This window comes from Cherax quadricarinatus, chromosome 5 (assembly GCF_038502225.1).
Source record: "Cherax quadricarinatus isolate ZL_2023a chromosome 5, ASM3850222v1, whole genome shotgun sequence".
NCBI classification, from domain to species: Eukaryota; Metazoa; Arthropoda; class Malacostraca; order Decapoda; family Parastacidae; genus Cherax; species Cherax quadricarinatus.
Genome location: NC_091296.1, coordinates 28,103,321 through 28,116,226, shown reverse-complemented (window position 1 = coordinate 28,116,226; position 12,906 = coordinate 28,103,321). Strand labels below are relative to the sequence as shown.

At 40.4% G+C, this 12,906-nt stretch overlaps 1 protein-coding gene across 5 annotated transcripts in view; it reads right to left on the bottom strand.

Annotated features, from left to right (window-relative positions):
* The window catches only part of Vps15 (vacuolar protein sorting 15), a 164,744-nt gene that overhangs the window by 52,889 nt on the left and 98,949 nt on the right, over nt 1-12,906 (bottom strand). For all 5 annotated transcript variants that reach the window (XM_053771055.2, XM_053771056.2, XM_053771054.2 and 2 more), the window contains exon 18: nt 9,044-9,196. In XM_053771055.2, the coding sequence (XP_053627030.1) occupies nt 9,044-9,196 (153 nt within the window). The remainder of the gene's footprint in view (nt 1-9,043; nt 9,197-12,906) is intronic.

Sequence of the window (12,906 nt, the reverse complement as noted above, 5' to 3'; positions counted from 1 at the left end):
CATTCCATGAATCTGGTCCAGGTGCTGAGTGAGTGGGCATGTTTTCCATGTCTTTTTCGAAATCTTTGGGATTTGTACTAATGTCAGTTAGTTGGTCTGTGACCTCCTTCTGGAGTGAAAAAATATTTCTCCATTTTCTACCTTGCTGTCATTTAGTGGGTTGCTGAACACCGACTCATACTGTTCTTTTAGGATTTCACACATTTCCTGTTCATCATCTGTATACGAGTCTCCTTTCAGTAGTGGTTCAATTCAACAGGTAGTTCTTAGCTTGGATTCTGCATAGGAATAGAAATATTTTGGGTTTTTTGCAATATCCTGTATGGCCTTTTGTTCCCTTTGTACTTCTTCTGTGAGGTATGACATCCTAAGTTTTTGCTCTAATTCAGTGATCTCTCTGCTAAGTCTATCTTTCCTCTGTTGTAGCATATTTGTGTTTTTAAGCAGTTCAGTAACCCGTTTTCTTCTTCTGTATCATCTCCTACGCTCTCTCTCTATATCTGATCTTCCTCTGGGTTTCCTCAATGGTACATGTTTCATACATACTTTGTATGCTTCTGTATTCAGCTTCTCTAGGCACTGGTGGGGATTTAGGTCGCTCATGTCTGATTCCCAGGGTATGTCTGATAGCTCTTGGTTTATTTTTTCCCAGTTAATTCTATGGTTGTTAAAATTAAACGTACTGAACATCCCGTCTCTAACTTTAGCGATGCAGTTTCCTACCCCTGAGTTAATACTAGTTTGAACCTCTATGATGTTATGATCAGAGTAAATAGTTTTGGAAACTGTTATGTCTCTGATCAGTTCCTCATTGTTTGTGAATATAAAATCCAAGGTATTTTCATTTCTAGTGGGATCAATTACCTGTTGGTTTAAAGAGTACTTTTCACAAAACCTCATTATTTCCCTGGTATGTACCTGTTGAGCCAGGGTGCTTCCCGGGGATATTTCTGGTATAACATTACGTTGCGCCATCTTCCATTTTACATGAGGGAGATTAAAATCTCCAAGGAGCAAAATATTTGGTGTAGGACTTTCTAGCCTATCCAGATAGCTATCTATCTTACTTAACTGATCTGTGAATTCCTCAGCAGTTGCCGATGGTGGTTTGTATACTAGGATAATTACCAAATTCCTATTTTCAACTTTAATGCCTAGAATTTCTACTATATCATTCGTAGAATTCAGCACTTCTGTACAATAGAAAGTGTCCTTCACATAGATTCCTACTCCTCCCTGTGACCTACTGATTCTATCACATCTATACATGTTGTAGTTTTCTATCTTTATCTCTCCATCCAAAACATCCCTTGTGTGTGTTATTGTAAATGCTCTGAATATGGCATTCGCTTCTGTCAGGAGCCCACTGACATCGCTAACTTTGTCATTTTTATTTGATTTCAAACCCTGTATATTTGCAAATATGAAGCAGGAATTACCAAGTGGGATGTTTTGTCTTGCTTTGTGTTTCATTAGTACCACTGGTGGTGTACTACCTGGTATGTCCACTGGTGTACACTCCCCTGGTTTCTCCAGTACTGGCTTCACGTTTGTTTGCTTATTCGGCCTTGACGGGCTGATGCCTGGTTTGGTACGCCCCATTTTACTGCCCACCTGTCCTCTCTGTACCATTCCCCCTGTTTGTCTCTTCCTTTGCTTTGATCTTTTCTCTTTTTGTCTAAAAAAGAATGCTGTTCCATTTCCCTTTCTCTGCTAACTCTGTAGCACTGCATTCCTTTTACATGATGGTCTGGGCATCTCAGGTCATAACATTCTCTGGACTGCATTGAAGCTTTACACATTACTGGATGGAAGTACCTGCTGCACTCTTTGTTGAAACAACACTTTCCCTTCCTCAACATGTTCGCACATTTTCTGGTGTGTTTATTCCAACAATCTCTGCCATATAGGCACATACCTTTAGCATAGTAACTGCAAATGTTCTGACTACCTATATTTATTGATTCTGTGTCTTTCCTAAGTTCTGCCACCTGATCTGAGTTCCCTTGTTCAATTTCTTCTAGGCTAATTTCTTCCCTTTGCTCGTTTTCGTTTGTTCCTGTTCTAGTTTTCTCATCCTCCCTTCCCCTTTCCACTATGTTATGTATCCCTGTTTCTTTTTCTGACTTGCTCTGTATGGCGTTTTCTACTCTTGCTCTTACTTTCACTCCTTGGTTTTCACCTCTATTTGCATTTTCCTCCTTTTCTTGTTCTTTTTCCCCCATTTTCCACTCTTTGTATAACTCTGGCAAGCTCCTTAGAAACTTCCTTACACTTTCTAGGTTTTCACTTTTCAGTACCTCTCTTATGCTTAACCAGCTGTCCCTTTCACTGGGGCAAATCCAGAAATGACTTTCTTGTTTTTGGTCATTTGTCATGGTTGCATGAAGCTTTGTACATGATAAATGTGATATTTCATAACCAATGCCCCTCATGTTTCTCCCAAAGATTTTTTCACATACGTAAACAACAGCCTTTATTCCTGGCCATGATTACTTTTAAAACAGGTGTATGTGGTGGATGGTGTATTTATTATGTGTGACTGGTGGTGGGGTGGCTGGTAGGTGGGATGGGCTGGGCAGTGGGTATCCTTGGGGAGAGGGTAGGGACAATAGGAGGAGGGGGCTGTGTGGTGGGGTGGTAAGCTGGGAGATAGGGGTCTGTGGAAAGAAGGTGAGGGTGCGAGGGGGAAGGGGCCGTGGGTGGGATTGTTGGATGGGTGGGGTAGGATCCGGGGAATGGGGTGGGGGCACGAGGCGGGGGCTTGGAGGTGGGATGCAGGTGGCACTTTCAACTTGTTCCCATATAATTATACCATAGTTTTACACTATACACTTATCCATAAGTTCAGTTTACTATATCACTGCCTATTTATATCCTTTTCGTCTATTCGTTATATGTGGTAACTCGTACCTTGGTGTATCACTTGTCACATGTCAACACCAGGACAAGTAGATTGCCCCACCACTGCCACACTTCACAATTGTTTTTTATTTTATTTCCTTTTATTTTATCACTGGTATTTTGTCACTGTGTTGTATGATATACAATGTTGTAGGATATACAATGTAGTATTCGTTCAAGATACGCTTTTCTTTTCACTGTGCTACACTGGGATGGTTATATTGTTCACACGGCACTAGGCCTATGGTAACTTTCCCCTGCACTTCCATAGTAGTAAACTTAGTAGAGTTAACGGGGAAAAATCCGTCACACAGTAGACTTATGCCTTTTCATTGATTGTATGCTTAATTTATGTATACTGTGATTCCCTGCACCTCAATGCTACCATCACTCGTTTTATTACTTATGACTGTAGTAAATATTCCTACGTTATTTCCACTTCTCTGGACCTCCGGCAATAGTTCGCTAGTGCCAGTTGCTTGTAAATATTCTCATATGCTACACCATATATTTTACGCTATACTGAGGATAATTTAGATTACTCGTATCTACAATTTATTTCACTATGTCACTACACATATATATATATTTGTCACTCACCATATTACTTATAGATAGTTCAATATCTGTTTGTTTATTTCCACTTGTGTCGACATCTGGCAATAGTTCGCTCTAGCTGGTCAGGCTTATTTCCAGAGTAACTGTTGTTCTCACCGGCACTCTCCATATGATACTGTAAACCACATTTTTCTATTTGGTGTTCACTGATATTCCTTTTATGTTGGTTCACAGGGAAGTATATCACTTTATGGTTGCACACGCTTATTTCCCGCCCTCTGTTCCCACTTGGGACTATCAGGAAAAGTAATTTTTGACAGAGCTCGACCGTGCGTGACTTCCCCTCACACTACCCCACAAACAAACAAACAAGCCCAAATATGGTGAATTTTGTTTGTCAGTTATCAGACATATAATATTCAAGTACCAAGGAACAACACTTGAAATAGACCAGCGCCCACGAAATTATCGACACATGCCCTCTCGTCTGAGGCCTGGTGATCACTACCCCGTACCACTGCCTCCTACTACTTTCAAGGAAAATGCTCAGAAGAGGTGTTATGTCTGTGCACATACCACAAAACGCAGAGACACTCGTTTTATGTGTGAGGAGTGTACATAACACATACATAAATACATATTTTTCACTCCAGAAGAAGGCTGCACAGACCAACTAACTGACATTAGTACAAATCCCATAGATTTTGAAAAAGAAATTGAAAACATGCCCACCCAGCACCTGGACCAGATTCGTGGAATGCTCTATTTATAAAGAAGTGCAAAGTACTACTAGCACGAGCCTTCAGTACTCTTTGGAGAAAGAGCTTAGATCTAGGTGAAATACCGAAGGCCTTAAAGAGTGCAGACATAGCTCCTTTGCATAAGGGAGGTATTAGAGCACTAGCTAAAAATTACAGACCAGTAGCCCTAACCTCTCACATCATAAAAATCTTCGAGTGATGAGACGGCAGATTACAAATTTCATGGACCAGCACAACCAACATAACCTGAACCAGCATGGTTTTAGAGCAGGACGATCATGCCTGTCACAGCTGATGAACCATTATGACAGAATTACGGAGGATTGGAAGACGACCAAAACGAAGATGTGATTTGCACAGATTTTGCAAAGGCATTTGACAAATGCAATTGTGGAGTGATAGCGCACAAAATGAAGGATATGGGCATTATGGGGAAGGTAGGCAGATGGATTTTCGGTTTCCTAACACACAGAACACAAAAAGTAGTTGTGAACAGGGCAAGATCCAGCATCAGTGAGGTCAAAAGCTCAGTGCCCCAAGGCACTGTCCTGGCACCTCTGCTATTTCCCATCCTCATAGCAGACATAGACAAAAACACCTGGCACACTTTTGTATCATCATTTGCAGATGACACTAAAATAAGCATGAAGTCAGTATGGTAGAAGACACTGAAAAAGTACAGGAAGACATAAACAGGGTTTATGTCTTCCTGCTTAGGCATGGAAAGAATGAAGAACTCAAAAGGAGCACTATATACAAAACTCAAGAGGGTCACCAAATAGAACGTAAGGAACACGTAAAAGACCAAGGAATAATTATGTCAGCGGACCTTTCTTTTAAAGACCATAACAAGACAAAGTTCATGACAGCCAGGAAGATGACAGGGTGGGTATTGAGAACTTTCAAAACAAGGGAAATAATGTCGATGGTGACACTCTTCAAATCGCTAGTGATCCCTCAATTAGAATATTGCTCAGTGCTGATGGCCCCGTTCAAAGCAGGAGAAATATCGGAGCTGGAACAAATACAGAGATCGTTTACGGCTCACACTGAGCCTGTAAAGCACCTAAACTACTGGAAACGTCTGCAAGTCTTGAACATGTATTCATTGGAGCGGAGGAGTGAGAGGTACATGATAATAAATATACCTGGAAGGTACTCAAGGGCTTGGTCCCAAATCTGCACACTGCCTAACAACATTGTGGAGTGAGAGATATGGGAGGAAGTGTAAAATAAACCCAGTGAAGAGCAGGGGTGTGGTGGGGACAATAAGGGAACACTGTATCAAGATCCGGGGTCGTCCCAGACTATTCAACATCTTACCAGAAGATATCAGAAACACGGCTGGAACCAGTGTAGAAGGATTCAAGAGGAAACTGGACAAGTATCTTCACCAAGTGCCAGATCAACCAGGCTGTGATGGATATGTATGTCAGTCGGCCTCTAGCAGCAACAGCCTGGTTGACCAGGCAAGCACCAGATGAGCCTGGCCCAAGGCCGGGCTCAGAGAGTAGATAAACTCTCAAAACTCTTCAAAGGTATATCAAAGGTACTGTGCATACACTCATGTTTTTAAGAATCCCACAAGCTGCAGCAGTTTTAGGAAAGTGTCCAGTGATTGTACATATGTATATATATTATAGAAGAATAGTAATAAAATTTTGTTTATATTGTTTGTGTAAACAAGTTTTGTAAACAATATGATGACACTAGTGTTTCTGCTATAATTTTGTTACATTAAATGAATATATATATATATATGAACATTGCACCATACTTTGGTCTCACAGGCCATGTAAGTTATGTGAAAAAATAAAATGGTGAAAAAAAAAAAAGAAGAAACTTTTGAATGCAAGTAAACCAAAGTTTACCAGGTGAGCGGCATTCGCCGCTGTTGCCATACACGGCTTATTTTCTGCCAACTTTACCTCTCTACATCTCGGTAAGCACTGATTGCAAAAAATTTTGGGGGGGCTTAAGACAATCAGAAAATTAATCTTAACATTTTGATAAGTAAAAATAATTTTTTTTTTTTAATATTTTTCAACACCAAGAGACACTTCAGGATTTGGAGTTGCGACAGTCAAAGGGTTAAAAAAAACATCCTGCAGCACGCAGTGCATGACGAAAAAAACTGCGGCTGTGTTTTTGATTTAAAATAGTGAATTTGCGGAGCTTTTTCATGTGATTTTTATGGTTGTATTCTCGGTTGCTTGGTCTCATTTGACAGAATGGAAGAAATATTACAGAAATAGCAATGATTTTGATTGGTTTAAGGAATGAAAACAGCAGAGTAAATATATCACGTAACTCTCCAATATATATATCCACTGGTCAGTCTAATATGTGTTCACTAATGTGCTGACATTTACACAATTATTACAAAAAAGCATAACAGTAAATCTTCTATTTTTTGAGTGAATAAAAGTCTGGGAACATAACTAATGAACAGAGGAAATGTTAGTTTAGTGCCAGAAATGTCTGCATTGTTTATTCTGGACCCTATTTTGAGATTGGCATATTTTGAAATTTGTGTGAAATTGACCAAATTACCAATTTTTGATCACTTTATTGGGTAGATGAAATAATTTATTGGGCAGTTTCTTGTGCTCAATCAAAATAGCTAAGAATTTGTTTAACTAGAACAATGTAATTAGCGTAAAATAGGACTCAAAGTGGGCAAAATTGCTGATGTGTAAATATAGCTGAAACAGCAAAATTCGCGATAGCGTAATTCTGTCAGTTTTCCATCAAATTTCGTAATTTTTGTTATATTACCAAAAGAAAAAGATTCTCTACTATTTCATGATTTTTTATTTTTTTTTTTTTGTAAATTCCAGGAACCTGTGGACAAGTTTTAGATTATGGGTTTGGACCCTGAAAGGGTCAAGAAATGGGCAATACTGAATTTTTAATTATCAATACAATAATGTTTGGTATAGTATTATAATTATTATTGTTACTATTATTATTACCAAGGAGGCAGTAAACCTGTAGGGGCCACAGAGCACCTGGAGAATGGGATGCAATCAGATTTAATACAAGAAAAGGGAGACCAAGTCCAGTTGCTTGGATCAAGAGACCCCTCACCAGCATCAAGGAACCTTCCATGAAGGGATGTTTAGTATAAAAATCTGCAGAAATACAGTACACATACTGTAATAGACATTATGTTACCAATGTCTGATATATGCTTATATGGCCGTCCTATATACTTGCATGGCAGTCCTGTCTGATATATGCCTGCATGGTAGTCCTGTCTGATATATGCCTGCATGGCAGTCCTGTCTGATATATGCCTGCATGGCAGTCCTGTCTGATATATGCCTGTGTGGTATTCCTGTCTGATATATGCCTATGTGGTGGATTAATAGAGTGAATTAATAGTTGATAACTACTGGAAAAAAACTACTGATGGTTTTCTTTTTATTTTTAGTAAGCTTTATGGAAGAGGGGTTACTAGCCTACTGCTCCCAGCATTTTAGTTGACTTTTACAACATGCATGGCATAAAGAGGAAAGATTCTTATTCCCCTTTCCCATGGAGATGAAAGGAAGAACAAAAACTATGTGTATACATAAATGTGTACATGCATGTGTAGTATGACCTAATTGTAAGTAAAAGTAACAAGATATACCTGTTATCCTGTTACTTTATGAGACAGAAGAAACGACACCAGCAATCCTACCATCATTTAAACAAAATACAGGTTTCAATCTTACACTCATTTGGCAGGACAGCAGTACTACCTAGGGTGTGTAAAGGAAGAAAGTTGAAAGTGAACACAGATAAGAGTAAGGTGATGAGGGTATCAAACTATTTAGATAAGGAAAACTTGGATATCAGATTGGAGAAAGTAAGTATGGAAAAAGTGAATGTGTTCAGATATTTGGGAGTAGACTTGTTGGCAGATGGGTTTATGAAGGACAAGGTACACCACAAAACTGATGAAGGAAAAAAGGTGGGTGATGCATTGAGGTATCATGGACACAAAGAACATTATCCACGATGGCAAAGAAGGGAATGTATTAGAGTATAGGGATACCCAACACTTTTATATGAGTGTGAAAAATAAGTTGTAAATGCTGCAGCAAGGAGATGTGTCTAAGGTCAATGTTTGTTGTAAATATTATGTGGAGAATTTGTAGTGTGGAAAGTAGGAAGAGGTGTGGAGTTACTAAAAGTATTGTTAAAAAATTAGTAAGAACATAAGAAAGAAGGAACACTGCAGCAGGCCTACTGGCCCATGTGGGGCAGGTCCATGTCAACCCCAGCTTAGACCAATGGGCTCAATAATAATAGGAGGGCATATAAATCTGTAGTGGAGGGAAGGAGGGATAGGGGCCATCCTAGGAAAAGCTGGAGGGAGGGGGTAAAGAGGCATGTGTGAGTGTGTTAGATAGTACAGGCTAATGGTTTCTGGGACTTGAGCTTTTGGAGTGTGATCAGGGTAATATTCTGTGAAGGGATTCAGGGAAACAAGTTATCCAGACTTGAGTCTTGGAGGTGGGAAGTACAATGCCTACACTTTAAAGGAGGGGTTTGGGATATTTGCTGTTTGGAGTGACATTTGAACTGTCATATTTGTGCACCTCTGCAAAGACTGTGATTATGTGTGAATGATGGTTAAAGTGTTTCTTTCTTTTTTGGGTCACCCAGCCTCAGTAGGAAATGAACAGTGAGCTGAAAGAAGAACTACTGATGGGAAAAAATAAACTATCCAATACCTAAAAACATTATTATGAAGACAAACTGAGTTGTTTGTTATTGTACTTTGCAAAGATCAAATAAGAGAATCAGTGTAAAAGCTCAGAATGTACCAGTCCTGGCAGTTGATGATGATGCTGTGGCCCATTACGAGTTGCCTCTGTTGCCTTCTTCTGCCTCTGAAGTTTGGTAAGATGATCACGCATCAACAATAACTGGTCGACATTTTCCTCTGTAAGGCCTCCTCCCACTAAACGCCGCAACAGCTGTCAATGCAATGTGCAAATTAATACACTGTGAAAAGTCAATAATAATTAAACAGACAAAAAATTCCTATACAGTGGAACCTCAAAAATCAAATGTATCACATATCAAACGTTTCGAAAATAGGACCATTTTTTCGGACAAACTGTGTCCCTATTATTGAACGCGCCCCTATTTTCGGACCGCCGAGTACGGGACCTGTCTGCCGGCCCACTCTGTTCGTGTCCCCGCGCAGGCGCCGTGAGCAGTCTAGCTTTGTTTATGCTTAAGTGAACACTAACCTGCGCTCTCATTCACGCATTTTACGATTATTTCGTTGTGTTTAGTGCTTGTGGGACTGTGAAATAAGCTGCCATGGGCCCAAAGAAACTTGCTAGTGGTACCCCTGTGGTAAAGAAAGTGAGAAACACCATAGATGTGAAGAAGGAAATAATACAGAAGTATGAGAGTGGTGTGAGACTTGTTGAGCTTGCCAGGATGTATGGGAAAAACTAGTCGACCATCGGTTCTATCCTGTCAAAGAAAGAACAAATCAAGGAAGCTGATGTTGCGAAAGGTGTTAATATGCTAACCAAAAAAAACCCACAAATAGTTGAAGAGGTTGAGAAGTTGTTGCTGGTGTGGATTAAGGATAAAGAGATTGCAGGTGATAGTGTTTCAGAGACGATTATTTGCGAAAAGGCAAGGAAGTTGCATGCCGATCTGGTACAGAAAACTCCTGCAACCAGTGCTGATAGTGAATTTAAGGCCAGCAGAGGCTGGTTTGACAGATTTAAGAAGCATAGTGGCACACAATGTTGTAAGACATGGTGAGGCAGCCAGTTCAGACAAATGGGCGGCTGAGAAGTTTGTACAGGAGTTTAAGGGGTACATAGACAGTGAAGAATTGAAACCTGAACAAGTGTTTAATTGTGACGAAACAGGCTTGTTTTGGAAGAAAATGCCAAAAAGAACCGTCATCACACAGGAGGAAAAGGCACTGCCAGGACACAAGCCTATGAAAGACAGGCTTACTCTTGTCTTGTGGAAAGCTAATCATAAGGCATGGGTCACAAGACAAATTTTCAAAGAGTGGGTCCATGAAGTGTTTGGCCCCAGTGTGAAAAAATACCTTCAAGAAAAGAAATTGCCACTCAAGTGCCTCCTGTTAATGGACAATGCTCCTGCTCATCCTCCAAACTTATTAGACCTCTTTTCTAAGGACTTCAGTTTTATAAAAGTGAAGTTCTTGCCTCCTAACACCACTCCTCTCCTCCAGCCCATGGACCAGCAGGTCATTTCTAACTTCAAAAAACTCTACACAAAAGCAGTGTTTGAAAAGTGCTTTGAAGTGACCACAGATGCTAAGTTGACCCTAAGAAAGTTCTGGAGGAATCACTTCAACATTTACAGCTCCATAAGCTGTATAGGTAAGGCTTGGGAAGGAATGACTTCCAGGACTTTGAACTCTGCTTGGAGACAATTGTGGCCAGATTGTGTCCAAAAGAGGGATTTTGAAGGGTTTGAGGCTGACCCTGACCCTGACCCTGACCCTTACCCAGCTCACCCTTTGCCTGTTGTGGACTCTATTGTGGCATTGGGGAACACCCTGGGATTGGAGGTGAGTGGTGAGGATGTGGAAGAGTTGGTGGAGGACCACAGGGAAGAGCTAACCACTGAAGAGCTGCAAGAGCTTCATCTGGAGCAGTATCAGACCACAGCTGAGGAACTTGCTTCAGAGGAGGAGGAAGAGGGAGTGGATGAGGTGCCTTCTTCAAAGATTAAGGAGATTTGTGCCAAGTGGAATGATGTCCAAATGTTTGTGCAGAAGTACCACCCTGAGCAAGCTGAAACAAGCCATCTTTGCAACAAGTTCAGTGACAGAACCATGTCCCATTTTAGGGAAATGTTAAAGAGGTGCCAGAAACAGAGGACTGTGGACAGTTATTTTGTGAGACAGGGGTCCAGTGACTCTCAAGCTGGTCCTAGTGGCATTAAAAGACAGAGAAGGGAATTAACCCCAGAGAGGGCTTTACCTTAAGTCCTCATGGAGGGGGATTCTCCTTCCAAACACTAACCCCAACTCCCTCTCTCCTCCTCCCTATCTTCCAGATGCCATCACCAATCTTCAATAAAGGTAAGTAAAAATGTTATTTTATATGTATTACTATACATAATTAAAAACTATAGTATTTGTTGTATGTAAAACTGTAATTAATCTCTATAAAATGTATTTTTTGTGTGAATATTTTTGGGTTTCTGGAACGGATTAATTGTATTTCCATTATTTCTTATGGGAAATATTGCTTCGAATTTCAGACTTTTTGAATTTAGAACTAGCTCCTGGAATGGATTAAGTTCGATTTTTGAGGTTCCACTGTATAATAATATGTGTGATGTATTCTTTGAAATAAAAATTGTAATTCTGCAAATGAGGCCCAAGGAAGACTCTCTAAAAAATGTCATAAACAGTTATAAGAGCAGATATGACCAATCCTTTAAGTCTAGAAACCAGTAAAGTCTCTCAATAAATATTTAAGAGACTGGTTCATGTACTGTGATTCAGTCTCTGCAAACACATCTTGGAAAGTACAGGACTCCCTCTGTCACAGCTTGCTTGTCATTTTTGCTATTATTGGGAGACCAGCAGAATCCCAAGTCCATTCACCATCTGAAACAACAGTTGGTGGAAGAGTAAGCAGTGAGTTCCTGGGGTCCACTATGCCTTTTTGAAATCTGAAACAGAGCCCTGGGAAGCCCACTTGAAACTATCCCATCAATACCATACTCGAATGAGGTAGCTGATAAATGGCTGAAAAGCTCAAATGACTGACCACAGAATATAGCCCAACCAGGGAAAAGTGGAATTTAAATGAGTAGCTGGTAGGTGTGTAGGTCAGGTTTGATGAACAAATCTCTGAACATAACTCTGAGTAAAGTATGCACTGGGAAGTGAATGAGCCTCTGTCAGCCTGAGAGGTCAAAGTAACCCTGCTAGGACAAATGCACCAGAACAAGCAATGTAAGACAAGCTCCAAGCGACAGATCGCAACAAGTGACAGATCCTTCAATGACTGGGCCCAGAAGTCAATGTGACCAAGGGAAGGTATTGCACTGCTCGGCTTCAGGTACAGTAGCTATGATTGTTTATACAGGGAGAAGCACACCACTGAAATTGAAAAACCTGTATGGGTCCAGGCAAGGAGGCACCTGACCATACATTTAAGATTCAACTAAGCATGTTCAGATGCCCAGAAAAAAGTGCAAGCTCATCAAGGGCATGACACACAGTCCTCGAACTGACTTATGGTTCTAGGGAAATGCTTGCCTACTGCAGAACGTGCATCCACGTACAGTAATACACTCTGACATGAGAAATAAAAACCAAGATAAGGGCTTACCAATCACCTGTAAGAGGTATGGCACATGTAGGGATAATCCATCTCAGTTTGCCAACCACTGGGACACTTGCCAATAATAGTCAAGTTTCCTGCAAATCCTTGGCCAAACCCCAGGCACTGTTGTGTGGAGATCACTGACCAGGGAAGACATAAGCAATTCTTGCAGAGTTACAGAGAAAACTTTTGCAGGATTCCTCATCTGACAACATATCATGATCTGCCTAAACATACCTAACAGGGCCAGGTATAGTCATAAGCCCAATAAGCCAAACAGATGGAATGGGTGTCTAGAGCACTACTAAATGTATGTATGTATAGAAATATATTCAAAG